This window comes from Ochotona curzoniae, unplaced genomic scaffold (genome assembly GCF_017591425.1).
Source record: "Ochotona curzoniae isolate NIBS_2020 unplaced genomic scaffold, NIBS_Ocur_1.0 scaffold_4701, whole genome shotgun sequence".
In the NCBI taxonomy this organism is placed as follows: domain Eukaryota; kingdom Metazoa; phylum Chordata; class Mammalia; order Lagomorpha; family Ochotonidae; genus Ochotona; species Ochotona curzoniae.
Window position 1 is genome coordinate 9,622,724 of NW_024467122.1, and position 26,406 is coordinate 9,649,129.

General features: G+C 46.7%; 1 protein-coding gene across 2 annotated transcripts in view; it reads right to left on the reverse strand.

Moving 5' to 3' along the window:
* The window catches only part of OTUD7A (OTU deubiquitinase 7A), a 112,959-nt gene that overhangs the window by 18,973 nt on the left and 67,580 nt on the right, over positions 1–26,406 (reverse strand). The window contains exons 5-7 of one of the 2 annotated variants that reach the window (XM_040969742.1): positions 5,896–5,997; positions 2,782–2,909; positions 2,056–2,168 (exon numbers count right to left, since the gene is read on the reverse strand). In XM_040969742.1, the coding sequence (XP_040825676.1) occupies positions 2,056–2,168; positions 2,782–2,909; positions 5,896–5,997 (343 nt within the window). The remainder of the gene's footprint in view (positions 1–2,055; positions 2,169–2,781; positions 2,910–5,895; positions 5,998–26,406) is intronic. The other variant, XM_040969744.1, reaches the window with a different exon arrangement.

Consider the following 26,406-nt stretch of genomic DNA (forward strand, 5'->3'; position numbering starts at 1 on the left):
ACAGAACCCAGAGGGGAAGAGAAGGGTGGGCAGGCTGGGTGAGGATGGCTAAATGGCAGCGTTTCCCAGGGAGCTAATGGGTGGCCCCTCTACAGAAGTCACGAATCAGAGCCTGGGATTCATGTGCTATGTGGGGCATCTACAGACACTGATCAGAAAATCCTCAGCCACAGGGAAAAAGCCTGGAGCCCCTGCAGCTGGGGGGAACCCAGGGGAAAGTGGTCCCAAGGACTTGGGCTCTGTGTTGAACAGTGTTTCCTGCTACTCAAACCTGTGGTTATGTGTTACAGGGAGGGACCCAAAGAGCAGGGAATGCACTGAGCAAAAAACAAAACCAAACAACAAACATCTTCCACCCCTCAGGGCTCCTCACAAGCAGCAGGTTTATCACCAAGGTCAGAGCCAGCCGACAGCAACAGGGGTGACACCAACACCACCTTTGGAGGGTTGGGGGGCATTAGGAGGTGTTTGACACAGGAAGGGCTGGACACAGGACACCCCAGCATGCTTCCTGTGAGAAGGAGAGGGGTTGGCTGCCCAGTGCCACCCCAGCATGCTTCCTGTGAGAAGGAGAGGGGTTGGCTGTCCAGTACCCACCCTGTACCCCAATCTCAGGGCACCAGGCTGGGAGAAAGAGAAGTGATGGTAGAGAATAGCAGGGCTGATGCCTGGCACAGAGATGCCCTTCTGTTGCCATCCTGCCTGTCTGTAAGTGCAGAGACAGGGATGGACACCGGACGCTGTCCACCCCTACTCCCTCTAACCGCCTAAACACCTCAGGGATTGAGCCTTTGACTTTAGGAGTCAGACAGGCCTAACCAGCTGTGGGGTCATTGGATGGGGACCTTAGGGAACCCAGAGTGTGGTGTCACTGTTATTGCTGCTTCCCTCCATCCTTCCCCCAGTTTGGGAGAGGCCCCAGACAGGACCAAATGTTCCAGGACACCCTGTCCCCCCCACCAGTGTCTGCCCCGTGGTCAGGATGACAGAAGCAATATTGGACAAGATACCAGGGACATGGTTGGACTTGAGAGGGTGGAAATGATGAACAAAGTTCTTGTCCATTGATTGAGTCTTGGAATATTTGTCTCTGTTTCAAACAAGACAGACTTGGTGCTGATGTGCCGCAACATTCAGGAACAAAACAACACTTGAGTGGCATTGCAACTCAAGCCTCTACCTACAACATCAACATCCCAAGTGGATGCTAGTTTGAGGTATGGCTGCTCCACTTCTGATCCACCTTACTGCAAATGGCCTGGAAAAGCAGCGGAGGATGGTCCATATGTCTAGGTCCCTGTACCCACATGGGAAACCTGGAAGAATCTCCTGGCTTTGCCCTGGCTGTGGGTGCCATGGGTGTCTATGCTTACACTTCCTGGTGGTTGGCCAAGACCTTTTTCAGGTGCAACATCTTTGCCTTTAGCCTCAAAACACATGAAACCTTGCTGTCCCGTGAGCCACCATGGCCACTGCCACCTCTGCCTAGCTGAGCTTTCATTCTCATATGAGAATATTTCAGCTGCACGAGCAGGAGCAAGCTACTCCTTAATGTGCTCTTAAACACACAGAAAGCGACATGCCCAACACACCCCCAGTGCCCATGGGAGGAGTAACTGTGTAGCTCAGCCATCTTCTGCTTTCCATGTGCCTCCCAGAAGCCACACATTCAGCAGGTATTCAGCCTACATGTGGCAGCCTAAGGCCTTGCAGCTGGGCTTGAGCGGTGGCAGTGTAAGAATGAGCACAATCACAGGTCACCTCAAGGGGCTGGCTATGTCCTGAGCTCCTCCCCAAGCTGTCGACCCCATGATGGGGCCCCGGGTGTGTTGTGGGGTGGACAGCCCTGAGTTCCCACCTCTGTCTGGTGGGCAGGGGGTAGGGAGTGCAGCATATACATGTCCTCCGAACCTGGCAGGGTCTGGCCATCAACTGCAACCCTTCTACAGGTGCCTCTTCAGCCTTCCACAGCCCTGAGGGCTGCATGGTGTCTGTACCTGGCAGCCAGAGGTGATCTAGGCAGGGGATGGGTGTGGGAAGCAGTGCCACACTTACCCCCCGCCCGTGCCGCCGTTCTTGCTGAAGTGCGTGCGTGGCTCACTGGAGGCCAGCTTCAGCAGTTCTGTCCACTCGCGTTCCCACTCTTCCTCCGTGTACACCAGCCCGGACTGTGGCAAGGGAAGTCCCTTTAGGAGGTGGATACTGCTCTCCCCTTCTCCTTTATTCAGCCAGGGCAGCCCTTGCAGGACCCAGGCTGGACACATGAGTTAGCGGCCACCAATAGTCTCCCTGCCCTCTCCCCTCACTTTGCCCGACAATATATTTTCAGAACCCCAGGCTCAAAATTTAGGGTTTCCGGGAGGCACCCCCCAATTCCTCTAAAAGGGGCATTCTTTGTGGGGTGGGGACAGTGAGGATGAGACAAACTTAACCAGGAAGTGCACCTGGTTAGGCTGACCATTAAAAAGCACTGAAAAGTGGGCATGAGAAGTCGGGCAGTTGGGGTTCTCTCTAGACTGAGCTCACACATGGGGACTGCAGCCATGGGCTGTACTTGGTTGAGGCTGGGCCACTTGTGAGAGTGAAAGTTGGCAGCTTTCAGAAGATGGAGGTGGGCAGTCACTGCGGCAGACAGGTCCTGCCCAGGGACATACATAGGGGATGCCTCACTAACCCCAAAGGCTGTTTCCATCTGACTTCGACAGGACCAAGCTGTATTCCGCCAGTCCTGAGGCTGTACTGTGTAGGTCCCCGGCTCCAGCCAGGCCCATGAGTACCAACCTCTTTGTTCTGCTGCGTCTGCTGCCACCTCCACCTCCGCTTCAGGGCTTCCCTCTCAGCCCCTGTCCTCATCATGGTGTAGAGAGCTTTCCGCAAAACCAGGTCCCGGTCGTGAAAGCCCCACATCCCTGCAGCCGGGAGAGGGGTATATGAGCAAAGGGGTGGCTACAGGAGATTCTCACCACCACAGCCTGCTGGGCCAGGCTCCTATGAGCATGCACAGGGGCCCTTGTTCCCCAGCAGTGCAGTTCTCGTTCTGGGCTCTGAACTCTGGTGCTCTTATCAACCTGTAGGGGGAACACAGGGTAGCCTGTCTGCTTCTCAGCCAACCAGCCATAAGATAACCATGCCTGCCTGGCTCTGGGAGCCCTGGGAACCCATGCTTCACCTCCTAGGTTTGTTGAGGCATCTAACAACATTTGTCCTCCAGGTCTCGTGCTTATAGGACAAAACAACCTCTCGGGACATGTTGGCTGCATGTCCTCATAAGGACGTGACGTCAGTGTGGTCAATTGCATTCTGCCTCCTAGGTCGGCCAGACTCTATGCGCCCTAGCCCCAGAGAAGTAGCACATCAGTGGACTCTAGAAGTGGTCCTGGGCAAGAGTGATGTTGGTCAAGGTCAAAGAAACAAACAAAGGGAGAAGCAGTGAGAGGTTTCGCCCTGGCTACAGGGGAGAAGGTAAGAAAATCCAGTTATGTATTCATTCAAGGAGGTAAGACTGTGCATGGCCAAGGCCAGAACACAGGAAATTACTGAAAACTCACAGAGCACACACTTTGGGGAAGAAGTGAAACAGCTGTTATCTGAACAAAGGATGTATAATCAGGAGGAGGGGGACAGCTCCAGAAGGAGAGAGGGACAGACACAAGAGGACAGTGCAGGTGCGTTTGTGAGGGTGTGAATGCAGACACACTGGAGTGAAGGCTTACTGGGGGGCGGAGTGGTGCTGATAGCATCCCAGACTCAGGGAAAGGGCGGGCACAGGTGCAAGGAGCAGCCTATGAGGTGTGCTTGGGAAAAGGCGGGATGCAATCCTGGCTAGAGTCAGGACTGAGCGACAAGGCAGAGAGAAAAAGATGGGCCTTCAAGTGAGCAGGGTGGGGCTGCTGGAGAGTTTTCAGAATTGGGGGTCCTGAACTGCCAACTGCTTGTGCAGGCGGAGGCTGGCTCGTGGTCCATGGACATGCAGTAATCAAGGCAGTCATGGGTTTCTTAGCAGGTCAGGGTCTTTTCTGCAGGACAGATGGAGGGAAGGGACCAACTTCCCAATCCTCAGCCCTGTTGTAGCTGCCTTTTGGGACTCTCCAAGTAGCCTCAGTGTCACAACTCCTTGTTCAGGTATCCCTTGCAGGGAGGGACTCCTGCTCTCAGATGGGTCTCCCTACAAGCCTGACTCTACGATCCCTGTCATTTCTATTTGTTGTCCACAATCCTAGCTCAGCATCAGGCCTGCTCAGCAGACAAAGCACAATCAGTGTGGGTGGTCCTGGTTCTGTAGGAGCGCAAAATGAAAACCAAGGTCTGGGATGCAAGAACCAAATAGGCTCCTGGCTGGGTTGGGGAGAGGCAGAAGGAAGCCTTGCAGCCTGGGTTAGCCAGGGCCTCCTTGCAAGTGGACAGGTCTTCATGAGGCTTTCTCTTCCCAGGTGAGCCTGGTCCATTGTGCTCAGGGGAAAATCCCATCCATTGACAACATGGAAGCCGATGGAGACAGTGTCTGCACACATGGCAGCTTCCAATGGACAGGGATTTCCACACTTGGGACTTTACAATGAGGCTGCTGTTTGACACAGATGGGCGATGTCTGCTTCTCTAGCCTCTCTCTGGGCTTTAACAGAACAAGCTGAGATACGTCCAGTGATACAGTAATAACCAGTGACAGCTTTTAGGATGAAATGATCTTATTCCTGAAATCAACATCAGGCACGCATCTTCCTATAATTTTAGGTATATGCTGGGTCCCAAACTGGGGATATAGAAAGATCACACTTTCATTGCAAGAACAGACAAAATCCTGGCAGACAATGTGCCAAGATGTGAAAAGCAGCCAGCACTGGCTGTGGGATTATCAACGTGTACTTTCTCATCATGGAGATTGTGCAATATTGTCATGCTGGCCAGCAGGGCAGGCTCACCTTGATGTGGACAGGAAGCAGGTAGATGTGTACCTGTCTCTTTTCCATCACTGCCCTTGTTCTACACCTCTGTTCTCGGGATCTCCCTGGGTCCCTTCCTCCAGCCCTTTTCTCTCATTGCAGTCTGCAGCTTGCCGAACAGCCCCTCAGGGCAGGTCTATAACAAGGCCTGAACCTGGCTTCTGCTCTGGGTCACAGCACTGAGTTAAGGCTAGGCTCACCTAGGGAGGGAGTTTGACCAATGAGAACCATCTGCCCGAGGCAGATGAGGAGTAATGGGCCCTGAGCATGGGGCTCCTGATGCTGATCTAGACTTGGCTAGAAGGAATAACTGAGCTCCCGGGAAGTCAGCTATGGCCTTCAGTGATCCCAGTATGGCCAGCCACACCTGCGCACCTGCTGGCTTGGGCTTTTGTGATCAGGAAGCTCATTCTACCACTGGAGATGGTTGCTGTGCATTCTAACTGTGCCGACCCTCTCGTGAGGTACACAGTGGTTCCTATATCTCTCCTTTCATCAGTCCAAGTCCACTGTAGACTGCTGTGTCTAGGGTAGCTCCACAGCCATCCGACTTGACTTTTTGTTCTCTAGGATTCCTGTTATAGCTTCACTTGGCTCAGCCCAGCCTACTCTCTGCATTTATGCCTTATCCATTTGGTCTGCCTGCCTGCCTGGAATGTCTTCTCCACTCCCTCAAGGTCTTCAAGGTTCAGTAAAGAGATCACCTCCTCCAGGAGGTACTCAGACTGTTCAAGGCCATGATCTCTAACTCGTGTCCCTACAGCTTATGCTTAAGGTCCCTTTCCCGTATGACTGATATTTCCTCATGTGTGCTCTGTCTCTCCACCAAGAAAAGAAGGGCTAGCACTGCTTGTGCATCTCTTGGGCACTCTTCTGATGACAGACAAGCGTAGCATGGGTCTGTGCTTCAAGAACACACTGCCCAGGCTTGGCGCCCTGCCACCCTCTGTCTTACCCAGTGAGGCGGCATGGAGGAGGCAGTTCCCATCCCCCGTCGTGGCCAAAGGAAGCAGCCGCTTACAGCTCGTGCACACAGTGGACCACCAGTTCAGGCGCCCTGGAACAGAAGGTTAGTTTAGAGCGGAAGAGCAGAAAAGGAGAGGCCGCCTGGAGAAGGTCTCCTCTGAATAGACACAGAGATCAGTGGGAGATTTTCTGGGAAGGCATCAGGAGGAAGGTCAAGTATCGCGATCCCCTTTTTCTCAAATAAGATAGAGCTTACTGTCTCTGTTTAAGACAGGAAACGGCCAGTCCACTGTTCAGTTGGCTAGAGGATTAAGCAACTGGAGGCCGACCCCTTTTCTCTGGGAGTCTGGCAGCATCCAGCCCAACATTCCTCTGGAATTTTCTCAAACACATTGTCTCTCCTGTTTCGTTCTTTCATCACCATTGGCAAGGCATTAGGTGTTTAGACCATCATGGCTCTGTGCTTGTCAAACACAACAGTGAAAACCTGGAGCTGCCCGCCACTGCTGACAGCGAGGTGTCATGGGGCGTCTGGGTGTGCATCTCTTCCAGGCTCTAACCAGGCAGTCTCTCTCAGGTGGAGAGCAGAGCCAGGACTTCAGCCCTGCTGGGGGAGCCTGGAACCTCATGCTCAGAGGAGAGAAATGACAGCCCCTGCCCTTCCCAGCAAGGGTGGGGGTCGCAGTAGGGGCCTGGCGGGGAGTGTCAACTCCTGCTCTGGCCTGTCAGCCCCAAGGTGCTCATCTCACACAGGAATCCTCAGAGAAGAGCCCTTACTCACCCCACCCCCATCAGTTATGATGCAACCATCTCACAACTGTCAGAGGAAGTCGGCTAAGACACAAGATTTGGATCGGTTCAGTAACTTAACATCCATTGCACATTCTCTTTGAAATGAATTTATTTACCTTGACAGTTACAGAAAGAGAAGAAGAGAGAAAGAGAAAAATATCTTCCATCCACCCTGGTTCACTCCTGATAGTCACAATGGCCAGTGCTATGTCATGCTGAAGCCAGGAGCCTGGAATTCCACCTGGGTCTCCCATGTGCGTGCAAGGGCTCAAACACTTGGGTCATTCTCTGTTGCTTTCCCAGGCCATTAGCGGGGAGCTGGATTAGAAGTGGAGTAAGCAGGATGCAAACCAATGCCCATACGGGATGCTGGCACCACATGTAGTAGCTCTTCCCCCACTATGCTATAATGCCGGCCCGACAATTATATTTTAGATGGTAGATAGTAAGCAAAATTGCAGGTGAGGTTTATATGAATCATTAGGCATGGTTTCATTGTATGAAGTAATGCCTAGAACAATCTCTCTCTAACGCACACAGAGCAATCCTATACAGTCTCCTTGAGAAAAAACCCAGTGTCACTCTGATACCAAACCCAAACAAAGAAAATACAAAAATGAGAAACATGCAGACCAGTCCATGTTGTATATACTTACAACATAACCAGCAACTGCATTTTTCTCAAGATAAATGAAAACATAAGGATATTACAACAATATTCACTGCAGCCTTATTTCTTACTAAAACAAGTTGCTAAAAAAACTGGGGGTTGCATTTCTAAAACAACTAATATCATTTAATAGTTATTTTGGGTTCATTTCCTACTTAACCCGGGTTAAGGTATCCTCATTTACTCTCTCTCTCTGGATGTTTCTTGAGGAAAATGAGGGCGAAAACCCAAAACAGGGTAACATGCGATCAGAGAGAAAACAGAGAAAAAAGAGGTGAATGAGGCAGGAGAGGGGGAAAGACAAGGAGTCAACCTGCTCCCTGGGGCAGGTGCAGCTGTACTGCAAAGGACACAGAACCTGGCCCATCCAATGATGCTAGCTCACATGCTGCGCAAATGACACAGATATCATTTGTTGCTTCTTCATAACATTAAATTGTGCAAGGTTATGAATCATTTGTGTTTTTTAACCTGGGGAATAAAATATAATAGTTCAAAATTCAGAGCCTTTAATTTTGTAAGCTTCTTTAAAAAAAAAATTATTTCCACGTGGAAGAGCTACAGAAAGAGAGAGGGAGGGAGAGGGAGAGGGAGAGGGAGAGAGAGAGAGAGAGAGAGAGAGAGAGAGAATGAACCTTCCACGTGGCCACAATGCCAGATCTGGGCTGATCTGAAGCCGAGAGCCAGGAGCTTCTTCCAGCTATGCCATGTGGGTGCAGGGTCCCAAGACTGCTGCTTTCCCAGGCCATTAGCAGGGAGCTAATGCAACAGCTGGTGTCCTTTTGGGATGCTGGTGCTGCAAGTAAAGGATTAGCTCGATATGCCACCACAGCAGCCCCATACGTTTCAATTAAGTAAAAATGTTTATCATGTATTTCCAAGTTGTAAAAAGGTATTTTTGTAGAATATTCTTTTTTTTCAAAATATTTTATTTATGTATTTGAAAGGCAAAATGACAAAAAGGAGAGATGGAGAGAGATCGATGGGTTTTTCCAATTGCTGATTCACTCCCCTAAAGGCTGCAACAACCTGTCTAGACAGGGTGGAGCCAGGAGCCAGGACCTCTATCCTGGTTTCCTATGAGGGTGGACAATCTTCTGCTGCCTTTCCAGGTGGAGTAGCAGAAATCTAGATAGTATTAGAATTGGTACTCCATTAAGGGATTGTTGGCACTGCAAGTGGTGACTTAACCCACTGTGTTACACTGTTAGTCTTTGGATTTTTTTTTTTTTAAAGATCAATATTAATAAAATTTGAAAAATTGAGGCGCATGTTATTATTTACATTTCTACATTTTCTCTGCCATTACTAAGGATTAATTTTGGTAGAAGATATTACTTTTTTATGCTCTGAAATAATGCAATATGAAGGATAAAGACTGTAAATGATGCTTGAAAGTTAAGGTCCTTAGGGCCTGGTGGCATGGCCTAGCGGCTAAAGTCCTTACCCTGAACGCACCCAGATCCCATATGGACTCTGGTTCTAATCCCGGCAGCTCCACTTCCCATCCAGCTCCCTGCTGTGGCCTGGGAAAGCAGTTGAGGACAGCCCTGCACCTATGTGGGAGACCCAGAAGGAAGTTGCTGGCTCCTGGCTTTGGATCGGCGCAGCATCGGCCGTTGCAGTCACTTGGGGAGTGAATCATTGGACGGAAGATCTTCCTTTCTGTCTCTCTTCCTCTATGAATATCTGACTTTCCAATAAAAATAAATAAATCTTAAAAAAAAAAAGAAAATTAAGGTCCTTGGGCATGATGTGATGGCTCAATTGGCTGATCCTCCCCCATTCAAGTGCCAGGATTCCATTTGAATACCAGTTTGTGTCCTGGCTACTCCATTTCCCATCCAGAAATCTGCTTATGTCCCAGGAAAGCACTGGAGGATGGCCCAAAGCCTTGGGACCCTGTACCCACATGGGAGACCTGAAAGAAGCTCCTGGATCCTGGCTACAGATCCACTCAGTTATGGCCATTGTAGCCATTTGGGGTATGAACCAGTAAATGGAAGATCTTTGTCTCTCCTTTTGTCTGTAAATTTGCTTTTCCGAGGTTGTCAGGGGGATGCAGGGAAGGAAGGGTACTAGTGGGGCAAGTGGTCCACGTTACGTGGCAGACCCTGTGTCTGTCTGAAGTTATAGCTTCTCCTTGCTGACCCAGCTCTGCTGTTGCTGGTGTGTTTTGGGTGTTTCCTTCCCCACTTTTTGGAGCAACCCATGCAATTCCATTCCCGTCTGTGGGGGACTGTGTTGGTAGGGACCAGTGCTGTACCCGAGACTGGGGGAAGAAGGCATCTTTAGCTACTTTCCCAGGACACAAGTAGGGAGCTGAATTGGAAGCAGAGCAACCAGGACTCTAATTGGAGCCCATATAGGATGCTGGCACTATGGGCTGAGGTTTAGCCTACTATGTCATGGTGCTGGCCCCAGAAAATATGCTCTTTAATGGGAATAGGGTTGGAGGTCAAATCCCACCCAGCATATGTGAAGTTACAGACCCAGTTTTTTCAACTCCTCCCTCCTTTGCTCCCTGTTTCTTATTTTTCTATTTTTCCCCCATGAAAGTATTGTAAAACACCAAGAGAAATGAATACACTCATTGCTCAGAAACACGCTAATGGCAGTCTTTGTCCATCTTTGCTCCAACGTGTTCCTTTCAATTTAAAAAGAAAAAGCAGTAAAGATAAAGTTTAAGTTCTCTGTATCTCCCCATCTCCCTGAAGCTCGTTGAAGTCAGGAACCAAGGGCTTCTTTCAAGTCTCCCACGTGGGTACAGAAACCCAAACCCACCCTTGAGCCATCTTCCACTGCATTTCCCTGGTCACTAGCAGGGGGTTGGATTGGAAGTGGAGCAGCCAGGACATGAATGGGTGCCTCTATGGGATGCTGGCATCTCAGGTGGTTTTTATGCCACAACACTGTCTCCAGTATGAATTTTCATGAGTGACATATGCTCCTGGTTACACAGAAGAGTGTCCTTATTTTCAGAAGAGACCTTCTCTAAGGGATGAGTTACCTTCATAGAAATTTAAACAGCTCAGAAAAATTGGCCTATTATCTATCCTATCTGTGCATCTATCCATCCATGTAAATCTGTGTGTGTGTGTGTGTACTGAGAGAGAAAAAGAAAGCAAATATGAAATATGACAGAACCCTGAAAACTGGTGATTCTTCAGGAAATAATACACAGATACTAATCTTTCAAATTTCGTGTTGATACGAAAATGTTCAGGACAAAAGGAATGCCATGTGGGTGTGCTGCACAGTCTGACATTCATAAATGGAGATATTCCATTTTAGTGGCAAAGACAATTTCTATGTAAATTAACTCATTTGTCTCGATTCAGTTTAGGAAATTGGCTGAATTTAGTTAAACGCTCTTAGGAGGAATCTAGCGCAGCTACTAATTTGATTGAATTTTTCTGCTTTTCAATAGATTGAATTGGGGTTTTTACAGTTTTGTTACAATGTTGAGATTTTTCAGGGGCACAGAGCAGGCTTACAGATGATTTCTCTAAAGTGTCCCCTGTCAATTTCTATCAGACTCACAGCAGACAGTATAAATAAATCATCATAGTTTCCATGGCAGATATGTTCATCAATCATGCCTCTTTCCACAAAGCAGGTTGAGAAGCTGGTCATCCATCTCAATTCACAGCTCTATGCAATATTGACCAACTGCTTCAAGCTGACAATGGGGCTGGAATGAATTATTCCCCCATTAAGTGGGCTTTGGAAAACTCACCCCTGCAGGATCTGGAACCTAAGAGTCACTGTTAGTCAAGGGTCTAAAGAAGCAGCCACCAGAGAGATGGAGCATAGGGAATCCAAAGGTAGACTTCCTGGGTTCAACTCTGAACTTGACTGCATTCGTGGTGTGGACCTGGGTAAGTTGTTTAATAAGCTCCATATGCCGTAGTCCTCAGTTCTAGAAAATGGATGTAATGATATGGACTTAACATTGACTTAAGGGAGACGTATAAAGAGCATGGAAGCAGGTTTCAAAAAGTTCACAGAAGATGTACATCCTGAAGGAGTATATGCAATCTCAATTTTTGTACCATAATAAATTTATCTTTCAGCTTACATTTTCTAAGAAGTTTTAAATTTAGTTTTTATTTCTGATATAACATGTTAAATATAATAGTTAATGCCCCAGTAAATAAAGAGTTCAACAAATAAAGAGCAGAAAGACCACAGATGAGTAGGGAAATAGGCAAGGGCTATAAATAACCACATAAAAAGATGCTGGACTTTTGTCATATAAACTATATATCTAAATAGTCACAAAATCATTACAGCCAAAGTAATACACAGTTCTAGCGACCAGCATTGTAGTGTCACAGGTAAGGCTGTTGTCTGTGAGGCTAGCATCCTACAAGGGTACTGCTTGGTGTCCTGGAAGTTCCACTTCTGATCCAGCCCCCTGACAAGGGCCTGGGAAAAGCAGTGGAAGGTGGCCATGTACCAGGGCTCCTGGCACCCACATTGGCAGGCATCTTGGCCACCTGACGCGTGAACCACAGAAGACCTCTCTGTGTTTCTGTAACTCACACTCTCAAAATAAATAAGATAAAAACTATAGTAACATATATTTCTCTAAGAATTTTTTAAGATAACCTCATAGTATGTAACACTTGGGGAGGACTTAGAACAGGGTTTGCCATATAGAAATCCCTAAATTGTTTTTTTTTTTTTTTTTTTTTGCCAAAATAGGTCCAAAATTGTGGGGAAAAGGAATGTAGTTATGTATTGATGAATATAACTATGAATGAATGAATGAATAATAAATAAATAAAGCACCCTCACACAGCAAGGTAGAGCTGTTTTTATGTTCAGGGAGTAAAACCTATGGGAGATGTCCTGTTGAGTGCCTGGCACTGCAACAGAAAGGATTTCTCTCTAGTGACACACTCCCCGACAGTGGCTGGCCTTGGTTACAACCCCAAGTCACACACAACAGGAACCCAGTCCCAGAAGAGTCTTAGACAAAGCCACAGATATCTATCAGATTGAAGCTATTGACTATTACCTAGAGATTGCAAACAATTTGTCTGACATGTTTAAACGTAGTAAAGGAATGAAACAAAACATGACCACAGGTAAGTAGCAAGTTTCAAAAACAAAAACAGAATTTAAGAACAAAAGGTGTAGTGATCAAGGTTCAAAATGTTTACATTTGGGAGTCAGAGAGAAAGGCAGGGATAGGGAGAGTTCTCAGCTGCTGGTTCACTCCCCAGATGTCTGCAAAGGTGGAGGCTGAGCTGGGGCCTACGCTGGGAGCTGGGAACTCAATCTATGCCTCCCACATGTATGGAAGGAACTGGATTACTACAGACATCAGAGCTGGTTCCCAGGGTTGCACTAATGGGAAACAGGAGTAAGAAACTGGAGCCAGAAATCAAACCCAGCTGCTCCAATATGGGACCTGGGCATCTTAAAATGACAATAACTTGCAAATCAGGAGAGGACGGGGTGAACAAAATCAAATTTGACTAAGGTCCCTGTACTCTTAGGATGTAGCTTAAGAAGTTGATTACTTTGAGGTGCAATTCATATGAATAATATGTTTTAGGGTAATCTTTCAATAATAAAAAGAGTGTACAATTTTAACATGATCAGAGGAAAAGTCAAGCTATTAAAACATTTAAGGGCCTGGCACAATGGCTCAATTGGTTAATTCTCCTTCAAGTACCAGGATCCCATATGGGCACCAGTTCTAATCTCGGCAGCCCCACTTCCCACCCAGCTCCCTGCTTGTGGCCTGGGAAAGTAGTCAAGGATGGCCCAAATCCTTGGGACCCTGCACCCATGTGGGAGACCTGGAAGAAGTTCCTGGTTCCTGGCTTTGTATTGGCTCATCTCCAGCCACTGTGACCAGTTGGGGAGTGAACCAGTAGATGGAAGAGCTTTCTTTTTGTTTCTCCTCTCTGCAAATCTGCCTTTCCAATTAAAAAAAAAAAAGAGAGAGAAAGGGGGTGAAAAAAGACGAGGCTCACCTGTCTCCACCCCACCCATTCCTCCACTGAAAAATTTTTAAAGTTAGATTTGCAAGATAAGAAAAAAATTTTCACAAACAAGAAGGACAAATATTTAGTAGTTGCACTAAAAACAAATGCACCCCAGTGCCATGTGCAGTAGGGTAAGCCTCTATCTGTGGTACAGGCATCATGTATGGGTACTTGTTCATGTCTCAGCTGCCTTACTTCTGCTCTAGCTGCTCTTTGTGGCCTGCGAAAGCAGCTGAAGATGGCTCAGGTTCCTTATGCCCCTGTACCTATATGGGGAACCAGTAAGCTCTTGGCTTCAGATCCGCTCAATTCCAACTGTTGAGGCCATTTAGGGGAGTGAAGTAGCAAATGGAAGATCTTTCTGCCTTTTAAAGTAAAAACAAAACAAATCTTTAAAATAAATAAAACAATAAGTGCATCCATTAAAAGACTAAGGTAATGAAACTGACTTTAAGAGTAACTATATGCAATTTATAAGAGGCAGGTATAAAATATGCATATGCAGATGGAAAAGTGGTGAAGGTATGGAGGTTGGCACACGGTGCACCAGGTAAATATCACCTTGAAGACAGCTAGCATACCTGCATGAATATCAGCTAAGTGGAAAGGCAAACAAAGCTCTACCAGAGTTCAGTAACCATTCTGTATAATGTCCAGCAGCTCAATCCACGAAGAACATGCAAGTTTAGCTGCTGCAACTAATAGCCTAGCTTTATATTTAGTTATGATTAAAAACCATAACAATCAAAGGATATAGACAACTGTCTAACCATAAGAAAGTTTAATGCAGTAATTGAGAAAATGGATAAATAAATAAATAAATAAATAAATATTTGGATTTAAGAGCATCATACATGAACAAATGGTCATACACAGAACAATGGAGTTAAAGCTGAATCCTAGACATTCTTTTTAAGCATACATCAAGCATTAGCATTTCAATCCTATTCTGGACCAAAAGTCAAAGGTCTCAACAGGTTTCAAATTATGGACCATGCTCTCTGATCCCAATGTAATTAAGCTAGAACTCAATAATAAAAATGTAACTAGAAGCACTTCTAATAATTCATGAGTCAAATGTGAATCAAAATGAAAATTAATACTTATAGAACTATAAATTTAAAACTACATTTGAACCTACTTTGTGAGATATAGCTTAAATAGAAATGAGAGGAAAATTTGTAACCTCAAGTGCTTTTAAGATGGTGAAAGCAAGGTTCAAAATTAATGAATGTGTGGGTCTCAGGACGGGGCGTCTCATGCCTGCATCCCGGACAGCCGCCATGTGCACATGGTGAGCTGTTCCCCGGACCTGCTGGGTTCCAGGGGTCGCTTCCTTCAGGGTGAGTAGATCAAGGGAGGGGGGTCTCCGGGACTGGGCAGGTCCGGGACCCACCCGCTGCCTTCATGGGGTGGTGAATGGGATTTGGGAGGGGCGCGACCTTGGGCCTGGGAATTTAAACCTCCAGCAGCCTCCTGGCAGCTGGTGGGTCTCAGGAGAGGGCGTCTCATGCCTGGATCCCGGACAGCCGCCATATGCACATGGTGAGCTGTTCCCCGGGCGGCCAGTGCACCATTTGGCGCCAGGCTCTGCCCGCTTGCCGCCCGGCTGGGGAGCTCTGGGGATTTGGTTCTTTGAGTTGCTGCTTAATTAGCTCCAGGTTGAACCCATTGTGCTTCATGGACCTGAACCAGGCAGTAACTCTTCCTTCGTAAAACTTGTAATCACTAATAATGCTGAGCACCAAATACCAGTCCATGCAGAAGCTATGGCTTGGGGCTTGTCCTGCAAAAGTAGCTCCAACAGCTGGCTAATGTGTCAACTGGTAATGGAACAGAGTAGATCAGGCACGACTGAGCAAACCTTAGCCCACAAGTAAAACTAGAAACCAGGAGGGAGCAGAGGTCATGCCGAGCTAGGCTCTTGTACCTACTGGTCTGCGGGAGCCAGAGACGCTAAGCCACAGTGTCTAAGGCAGAGTTCGGGACAGGGGAGGGGCTGTGCCAAGCTGAATCAGAGCATCCACTGGCAGGCAAGTGATCTGTGGTTGGGAACAGACCCGGTTGGGGAGCAAAGGGGACAACCCTAGCTGGGCTGAGGTTCCCACCAAGAGGCGCGTGGCCTGGAAGGGGGGCTGCATTCTGATCTGGAAACAGTTGTAGTCTCCCTTGGCACAAGTGTGGACTGGGATTGGATGCACTGAACCGGGCCGGACCCCAACACCCCCTGGTGTCCTGGAGGACCAGGGCAGATGTGGGATGGACTAGGCAAGGTCTCAAACCCCTGCTGAGCCATATGTGAGCCATACGTGGGTATGGACAAACCATGGCTGGGCTGGAACATCCAACAGCAAGAACCAGATTGGGTGGAAGGCCAGTCAGGAAAAGCCACAGTTCCTGCTATGACAGGAGGTGGACTGAGTAGGGTTGGCTCATGGACCCACTGGTAAGCGTGAAACCTGGCATTGGGAGAGGTTCTGATGGAGGAGCCTGGGCAACTCTTCTGGCAGGACACAGACCTGGCAGGTAAGCGCAAGAAACATGATAGGAAACAGCCTAGAAAAGGCCATGGAAAGCTACACACTGGCATACAATTGGCAGACGTGGGGGCAAGACCAGGCTGAATCTGTCCACGTCATCCACTGGCAAATCCAGGCACCAGTGTGGGTTGATCCAGGTTCGGTCGCAACAAAGACTAGTGCACAATATAGAATGCCAAGGTGAGGTTGCCTGTGCCGGAAGGGACCGCAGCACCCAACCAGCCTGAGAACAAGAAAGGAAGTGGGCAGAGTCGGCAGGGGAATAAGGGAGGGTTTCTTTGCTGGACAGCTACTTCCGTAGGAGAGCACAGGCTGGGATGGGGACAGACCAGACTAGGCAGGGCTACCACACCTGTGCGCCTCAGGTGGACTAGATCAGGGAAAAGCCGGGCTGGGCGGATTATTCCTACTGGTGCAAACAAAATTAAAGTGGGCGAGGGTTGTTTGGGCTTAGATGCAGCATCAGCTGGAATCTGGGAGTGGGAGAGGCCTGGGAGGGAAATAGTGGGCTCATCCTTCTAGGGTTACCACTTCCACAGGAGGACATAAAACTAAGATAGAGGCTTGGGGGAAATGGGGTGTGGGACAGACTGGATTACTGCTACACTTACTGGCAAACCAGGGTAGGGGGTGGGCCTGGTGGGGGTTATTGTGGGTCGCTCCAACTAGGCTGCAGCTCCCACTGGTTTAGGTGAGGGCCAAGTATGTGCTGGGCAGAACCAAGCTGGACTGCAACACCCATTGGTTCCAGTGGAAGTCGGGAGTGAACACAGAACCAACCCAACAATTGCAACCACCAGCTGATTGGGGCGATGGACGGTGCCAGGCCCTATACTTGTTAGCACATACAAGAAGTTTCTTGGGAGATCTTCCTAATCTAAATGCTGGACTCAGAACCCTAACGAAGAAAAGAGAGAAGACAGAATAGGTCAACCAACCATCTCAGCTATTATGGACTATGTCAATCAGTAGATTTTTCAAAGACGTCATAGTGCTTGGAGTGGCAAGATTGACAGCAATTCATAACTGTTGCAATATCAAAACCACTTGAGCAAGAACCTCAGAGCATGCCCTACATCCGGGACCTGGGGAGGGTGGGAAATTGGGTGGGCCTTCCCCCTTAATACCCCCCTTTAAACATGAAGGTAACAATATGGAAAAACATACTAGTCTTATCCACTTTCCTGTAGCTCTTGAACCTTCTTACCCTAATTAACTATGTAAAGAATGTCAAAATAAAAATTTATAAAAAAATTAATGAATGAAGCTATGATTTTTGGAAGTTAGAAAAGGAATGGTAAATAATTCCAAAGTGGGAGGAAAAGGCATGCTACAGATCAGAACTCAGTACATTTTGGCCAGGCTGAGATGTGTGTATGGGAGATACGGGAGGGAGACAGAGAATAAATTTGTAATAGAGACCTTACATGCCATGCAAAACCCAGGAAGAACTGTTAAATACAAAGTTAAATAATGGTTATTTTTTAGAGCAGCGGAAAAAGAATTCAGGGCCATAGAGCCTGTGCCCCAAACGAAACTAAAGTTAGACCATCCTGGGATGGCAAAACAATTCTAAATTTGACTCTGTCTGATGACATAGTTTTAACATTACTCAAGGTACCAGCCCTGTATAAGCTAACTAACTTCTTAACATTCTTGCCCAATTAGAGTCCACACTGCTCCAGTGATTTTTGGCTACACTGCTCCACATTGCTCCTCCTTCTTCTTCTTTTTCGTCTTCTTTTTTTTAAAACATCATTTGTGGAAGACAAAAACTCAGCAAACCAGAAGTGGAAGGTAACTGCCTGAATCCAAAATAGAGTATTTCCAAAAAATCCTACAGCTCACACCATATATCATGATAAAGTTGTGAATGCCTCCCTCTGAGATCAGAAACTACTCAAGGATGTCTGCTGTTACTTCTTCAATTAAAGTTTCCACTGGACAAGTCTGCAGCTGGCAGAGAAACTAGGCATACCCGCCAGGATTGGAAAAAAGCAAAAACACTCTTATTCTTTGTACTTTACAGACTGTGAACCTAGAGGCTGAAAAAAGCTTTGAACTATTAGGATTTATAAATGAATTTAGCAAGGTTCTAAAACGTTAGACCAATCGATAAAAATAAACTGAATTTCTCTGAGTTGTAGTTGGCACTTTAAAAATATATTGTTGGGCCTGGTGCCATGGACTAGGGGCTAAAATCTTCGCCTTGAACACGCCGGGATCCCATATTTGTGCTGGTTCTAATCCTGGCAGCTCCACTTTCCATCTAGCTATTTGTGGCCTGGGAAAGCAGTCAAGGATGGTCCAAAGTCTTGGGACCCTGCACCCATGTGGGAGACCTAGAAGAAGCTCCTGGTTTTGGATTGACTCAGCTCCAGCCATTGCGGCCGTTTGGGGAGTGAATCGTTGGATGCAAGATATTTCTCTCTGTGTCTCCTCTCTGTATATATCTGACTTTCCAAAAAAAAAAATTAAATTAATTACAAAAATATGTATTGTTTACAATATCAAAAAATCTTAAAAGCATTCAGATAAATCTGAAGAATTATATTCAAGTCCTTTCCTTTGACAATCACAAAATATTTCTAAGAGGAATTAAGGAACATACTACTTCCTTGGATTGGAAGACTTAACATTGTCAAGATTAAGTATCTTCCAACTGATCCAAAGATACATCTATGTGGAATTAACTTATATAGATCCCATGTAGGTTAATTTATATGGAAGTACAAAAGCTGATGACAGTGATGACAAATGTTAAGAAGCCAAATCCAGAGGATGACACAGTGTGACAAAGCCTGCTCATGCTCATGTTGTGCCAAGGATAGGTAATTAACTGGCAGAGTGCTGAAGCCGACCACTGTTATACAGAGTCACCTGCTTTATATCAAAGGTTATCTTGCCGATAATAGAGAAAAGTTTTTTTTTTTTTTTTTTTTTTTTAAGAAAAGAGAGTTTTAATAAATGGTATCAGGTCAGGTTGATAAAATGTGAGAAAATAGACTTCCAGCACTTACAAAGAGGAACATTCTATCTGGGTAGACTGTAGAGTTAAACAGGAACAGCAGAAAAATATCACTAGGAATTTGGCAAAGAGATCTTGCACTCAAACAGAAGCTCTCAATGTAGAGGGAAAAATGGAAAATTGAATGTTTTAGTTAAGATATTCTCTTCAGAAGGTGAAAAGGCAACCGACAGAGGGAATGAAGATATCGGCACCTTTGACAAAACCCACATTAAGAAAGTGTAAGACCCAGACACAGGAAGGAAAAGAGAATGTGGGGACAGCGGGCTTACCCACAGTCCTGTAGCCTCTGACCATTTGCACTCTAATCAACTATGTAAAGATCATCAAAATAAAATAATAAAAAAACCCTAAAAAACAGAAGGTGAAAGAAATTAAATTCCCACAAACCAATCAAATCAACTAACATCAGAATGGGCTAAGAACCAGAACAGGCACCCAATGGGAGGTCACTCAGGTGGCCAGGGACATGAAAAATATGTTTTATTAGTCATTAGATAATACAAATTAACCACCACGTGAACATTACTACACTTTCATCATAATGCCAAGCATACAAGAACAAAGCAAAACTAAAAAACGGAGCAACTGGAACTGTCAAGAGCGAAAGAAAAAACTGGTACCAAGTTGAATTTTTCTAAAATTCAAATGTAATGATCAGGTAACATCACGTGGAAGTCCAGGATCTCCAGAAATGTTCACTGAATGTGTTCCCACTGAAAACACATATAAGAATGTCCACACAGCAACACTGATCAAAAATTGGGAACAGCTCAGATGTTGTAGACTAGCTGGGTCCCCTGACTGTATGGGATCCGTGTACTTATAAGAGGCACCACTCCTAGACTTGCACCCCATCCCATCCACACACTGAGGAACCAGGAACCAAGCAGGCTAACACCTTGGTCTGGGATTTCCTGCCCCAGAACCACGTATGGTATTTTGCTATTTTAACTTGAGTTAAGACACCAATGCCTGTCCACAAGAAAACAGGTAAATGCTTTGTAGTATATGCATTCTTTGCAACACAATGTAATGAAGACAAATTGTAATTCCACCTAACTATGCGGACAAATCACACAAGCTTACTATTAGGAGAAAGAATTAGAACTTGTTCATGAAAAACTGCAGTAGGCAGAATGCCTGAGGCCCTGTGACGGAAGGTGTTATTGTGTGCACTGCATGGCCTGCGCACTTTCCCATATGTATGTTATGTTTCCACGAGTTAGCAGAAAAGGGTACTGGGTCTAGCTCTGTGACTGCTGTGGGGGAGAAGACAGCTAGTGGCCGCTGCTGCCTGAGAAGCAGGCAACAGAAAAGATACAATGATGAATGTGCTGGGAAACAAGATTTCAAGCATTTTCCCAAACCATTTTTCATAAAATGCAACAGAATAGGTCTTAAACATCTGTGGGGGCACCTTGGGTGCTTACTGAGCCTACAAATACAGGCTAAGTCATAAAGCTGTGAGCATAAATTGCCACTAAAGCATACTTTAATCTCACATTGCTTATTTCTATCTACAATGCTAAACAATCAGCATTAGACAACAGTAAAACTACAAAGACATACAGGGGGAATCAAGAGCAATCCTGACAACCTATTACCAGGAAGTCATATGCACAGAGCAGGGGGGCCCCCAGAGTGGAGCAGGGGGACAGGAGGAGGCTTGTATCCCAACCCTGGAGACTTCCAGATCCTCACCAAGGACTATCAGTACGGGGCACCAAGGACTACATCCCAACTACCAAGGAGACCACAGGGAATTGGAGTGCCTTCATAGGCAGAGAACTCTGAGGTCACCCACTCCCATTTGGATCTACCACATGGGATGGAAGAAGCCCAAATCCTTCCTCGCAGGATCTAAGGTCATTGGAACAACTGCCAGGAGCCCTGAGCGGTCCACAGAAACAGAACAGTCAACTTCCTTTGGGACCAGGGAGAGAGCTTTCTCTGGTCCTTACTTAGTTCCAACTTTGATTCCCCACCCTTTGTTGCAATGACCATCAGGGTTGCTCCGGAGGCACCCTCCAAAAAACAAGAACAACAACAAAAAAATTAGAATAGATAGACAGAGAACAACAAGGAAAGCATAGAACCAGACAGGAAATGGTCCGCGTGGATTCACATATACCTTACTAGATAGGACACAAAGATTAGTTACTCCTCACTAGGGTATTGAGGATTTCTCTGCACATCCCTCCTAAAACTGTTCCGCACCTCAACTGTTGACATATGTCTTGTTAGAGTTATAAGCCAGTTTAGACTATTCTAAAATCTGCCAAGTTCAGCAAAATTATGCTTCAACACCATAAACTGCTAAATACTAAAATGAAAATAGACCCGAGACAGCTGAATAGTACCCCATAGCCATTTTAAGGTGTATACTGGTTGTATATAAACTAAAATTGAGATGTCAATGAAGTAGTCACAGCATGTGGTTAAGAACTTGCATTTTTAAAAAATATATTGGTTACTCAATACCATGTCAAATAATTCCATAATGTTGTAAATTGTTGCTGATGTTATGTTGGGGCTTTTAATTGGTCGGGATGATATTCTGCCAGCTCTGCCTTCAGACCAGAGATGGTCTCCCCAAGAAACTGTTGAATTTATCTGGACAATAAGATGCTGGATTCTATGCTTGGTATATGCTTGCAATGAAAGAATCTTGTCTGAATTTGAACTGTAATACTGCAACAAGGTAGAGGAATCCACCATGGGGGGAGGGTATGGGGAGCGGTTGGGGGAATTCCAGAGCCTATGAAACTGTGTCACATAATGCAATGTAATTAATAATCAAAAAAAAAGAGAGAAAAAAATTTATTCATTTATTTGAAATGCAGAGTTACTGAGAGAGCAAGAGAGACAGAGTGATCTTTCATCAACTAGCTCATGTCTGAGATGGCTGCAACAGCTGGAGCTGGGCCAGGCTGAAGCTGGGAGCCTGGGAAGCCGTCCAGGTCTTCCACGTGGGTGGCAAGGGCCCATGCACTTGGACCATCCTTTATGGCTTTCCTAGGTGTTGGAGCAGAGAGCTGGACAGCAGCGGAGCCCCTAGGACCACAGCATCTTCAGTTTAATTTAATCTTTCATTGTGGATCTTTTAGTGGGGCACAATTTTCATACTGCAAATCACAATGTGTTTGTGTGGGCAGACTCTTACGAGATCCTATGATGTACACCTCCTACGTGATACAGCCACTTAAGCCTCTCCCCTTGGGTGTGGTTGGACCTTCTGCTCTGATGGAATGTCTTTCCCATTGTTAGGTTACTATTCAGGACAAGGCACTTTGTTTGATAGTGAACTGATTAAAGCTGTCTTCCAGAATCAAGACTCTTATCTGAAAGCATCTACAGGGTTGAAAATTAGGAGGGACCACCTGGGAAGGCAACACAGCCATGAGAAGTGCCAGCACTTTCCAGCCTCATGAGAACTCCACATGGTCTAGCGCTGCTCAGATGCCCCCGACTGACCTCAGAATGGGCTATTCAGGACAAAGGCCTTCGTCACACACGGAGTGAGATGGGAAAGTTTCCAGAAGGTTTCTATTCCTGCTCTGGCAGAGTGCTCATTTGCGTCTCCTCTGTAATCACTTAAGCACAAGGAAAAGACCTGGAGACTTGGCATTATATCTCACAGGTCCAAGGTTGCTTAGAGGGGAGATCACAGGTGGGCACTGTGCAGGAGGGCTGTTGGTGTCAGGCGTGAGGAGCTCTTAGTCATTTAGGTGGACTCTGCTGAGCCACAGGCCTCTTTCTGACTCATATGTGATGATGGGAGGAACGCATTATATCTTGTAACAGATGGGCACAGCAGTTTAAGATAAGATGTCATTTTGCTCATTGCTTACTAAGACACTTGGATTAAGGAAAGCAAAACGTGACAGTTCTCTAAGATGAGGACATTCTGGCCTTACACAAGGCCAAGTGCTTCCCTCCACTGTCTCTGTACACCTCCACCCTCTAGCCCCCTCTCCAGGTATTGCTGTGTCTTGCGTGTGTTTCCATGAGCTCCTTTTATGCCACAGTGATGCTTTGCTCTGGGTTTGTCCCCTTTAATGTCCTAGGAGCTCCTTGTGGGCTAGGACATTGTGCTCCTCACCTTGGTCCAAATGATAATGTCTGGCACATGGTAGGTGCTCCATATGTGCTCACTACATGAATGTGCCATTGCAGTAGGCCTGAGAAGTTGGCCAACTGCACTGGTCAGAATAAATACACTTTATAGCAATAACAAAAAATATAAATGAAAAAAAGTAAATATCACTCTATGGAGATAAAATATAAAGATTAATACAGGTGTCACTTGTTCTGTGTTCATGATCAGATGACCACAGCCAACCTGCTTTAGGGCCTGAACTATGCTTCCCTGGTGGGAGGTTTGCTGAGGACCGTGCTGTGGATACAATGGTGATGAGCAACTGGCAAAAACTAGGGATTCTGGCTCTGTAATGCTGCCTCTCAATGAATGAACAGACAAATACATCTTTTACAAACCAGCTTATTCATAATGACACCGAGTATGGGACTTTTGGAGTGGGGAATTTAGACCTTATATGGGCAATACAGAGTGGGGTCCTCAGGCAGCTTGGTCTCCTGTACAGACAGTAGCAGCAGAGGCCCAAGGAATGCCTGGGGGCAAGGAGCTGCTCCAGCTCTGTCCAGATGGAGTTGGGCATTTGAGGAGGCCTACCTCATAGCAGCTGGGGGTACCCACAGAGTCTGAGCCCATTTTGGGGCCTGAAAGACAACCCAGCCCAAGATTCTGCCTGACATGGAGAAAAGGGTTTGCAGAATTATAAGGGGGTCAGGTTTGTACTCTCTCAGCTCAGATTGTGGCTCAGGGTGAGGGACATGGAACCCACTGACTCCTAGGATGCCTGGGATGTGACCTCTCCCTGGGGAGCAGCACAGTGGCTTCCCCCAAGGCCTGCCCAGGACAGTCAGAGGCCAGAGCTTCCTCACTGCTGCCTGGGACCAGGGGCCTTGGGTCTGCCTGGATCCCGCCTCAGGTTTCTCTGCCTGAACATGGACTGTTTTTGAAAGGTGTCTCCCAAGGCCAGATGAAGTCAGTAAAACCTGGAATATAAAACATGAATGGTAGATGTTGACAGGTCCTACAAGAGTTTCCTTGTGTGCCCAGAGCATGCCCATCTCTGGACTGTACAAATTCCATCACATGGGGTTGGCCCATACTTTTCCCATACTGGTGCTCACCCAAGCCTATGATAAAGCTTAATTTGTAAATTAAAGAAGTAGGACAGTAATGATCATAACCAATAATAAAATAGAGCGACAATCACCATTCACTACAATCAGTTATTTAAAACTTGTGAATTGCAATCCTTGTCCATGTCATTTAACTTCATCAAGGATTCACATGAATCAGGGGCCCATTGCTATTAGCTCTCATCAGTGCCACACTTCACAAGGGTTTGAGCTGCTGTTGCATTCAACACAAAGTAAGTGAAATATCCTTCTTTCTCAGCCGACACTATTTCTCTATGAATTGCAATTTTCATTTAAAATATCTTGTGTGAATCCCAGGGGGGCATCTTTGAAGCAACCAGCCCCCACCATGTGTGTGCATGGTTTGGATCATGGTTAATCCATGGGGGACTGCTCTATGTGGCTCAGTCCACGGCATCGAGGTGAGTCAGGTAAGCTGGCTCTGGGTGACAGTTGTTTCTGATGGCTGGGCTTGCATCTGGACAGAGATCCTGCTCTACAATGAAGCACATTGGGCCCAGCATGGTAGACTAGTGGTTAAAGTCCTTGCCTTGCACACACCGGGATCCAATATGGTCAGCGGTTCGTGTGCTGACGGCCTGCTTCCTAGCCAACTCTCTGCTTGTGGCCTGGGAAAGTAGTAGAGGATGGCCCAAAGTCTTGGGATCCTGTACCCACATTGGAGACCTGGAGGAGGTTCCTGTCTTTGGATTGGTCCAGCACCAGCAATTGAGGCCACTTGGGGAGTGAATTAGTGGATGAAGATCTTCCCATCTGTCTCCCCTCCTCTCTATATATCTGACTTTCCAATACAAACAAATAAATCTTAAAAAAAAAATAAAGCTCACTACTGGTAGGGCAACTCCTCTGAGTCACTGTGGTTGACCACACAGGCTGCCCCACACAGATCAGGCCACACTAACTACTGTCCCTTCCTTTAATCACATGCCACTATGTCTTCCCTCTTGGAACAGGTGGATAAGCAAGGTCCTCAAAGCAATGGCATGGAACAAGTGTGAGTGCCCAGACGCTCAGTTCTGGCCAGCATGCCTGACTCACCACTTTCTGGATGCTTCCCACCTGCTCAAAGAACAAGTGCTTTATGCTTCTGCATGCAGTTCTGCACCAAGGGTGGGCTGCATAGGCCCCACCAGTAAGCTCTCTGCTCCCTGCTAGCAAAAGCACCCAGATGGTGAAGCAGGATGTGCTCACAGGGTTTATGTCTCTGGCATCTTTCCCCTTTCCAAAGCCACTCACTCTCTGTTGGGATCAAGGATCTGTCCTTGCGAGTACTAGGTCCAGGCATGGTGTCCTTCCCTCCCATTCTTTAGCAGACAACCCTTTGCAGAATTCCCTCACCTCACTAATTTCGGCCATTTTCTTTCCTTCCAGAACCCTGGAAGGATCAGGGTCAGACCAATCACCAGAACCTTCTCTTTTGCCATGGAACAGAAGCTCCGCTGCCCAGCAGCTGGGAAGGTGCCCTGCATTCTCACTGGCTGAGAACTGGACTGCATATCTGCTGTCAGCCCACACTGCTGCAGGGGCCTTGCTGGCAGGTACCCAGTGGGCATGAGAAGTAGGCACAGAGTCACGTGCAGGCGTGTCTGAAGAGCCCCTGATCAGAGGACTTTGCAATACATTTAAACACCAATATTTCTGAGTAAAATAGGTACAATCACGTAGTGCTTAGCCACAAGGACACATTCTGAGAACTGCATCATTAGGCAAGTTTGTCATGGTGTCAACATAATGAGGTGCATTTACAGAAAGAAAGAAACTGTTAGGACAGGAGGTGATCTGACCTCAGGATTTCACCACTGTATATGCGACCCGCTGTTTCTTGAAACATTGGTACATGCACAAGCCTGCACTGCTTCTCTTGGGGAGGACCACATCTGTTTCAGATATGTATTCTGACCTCCTTATTTCTCCTTTAGGCAGAGGGGAAATAGTTTGCTCCTCAAGACTGGGGCAGGGTTTTGAATTTTCTCAGCCTGGAGACCAGAAGGGCTGGGAGGGCAGGGAAATGCCATGCGGTGTTAGGACTCCCAAGGCTGTGGCAGGTGGCCATTGGTTGTCTTCATTTTTGCAGACAGGAAAACAGAGGTTCCACAACTGACCCATGGCCATAGGAAGGGACGGAGATCTCCTGCTTTCCAGTACAGCCCAGGTCTGCCTGATCTTTTGCTAATAGCTCATGAAGGAGTTGGAAAGGGGAAATGACAGACAG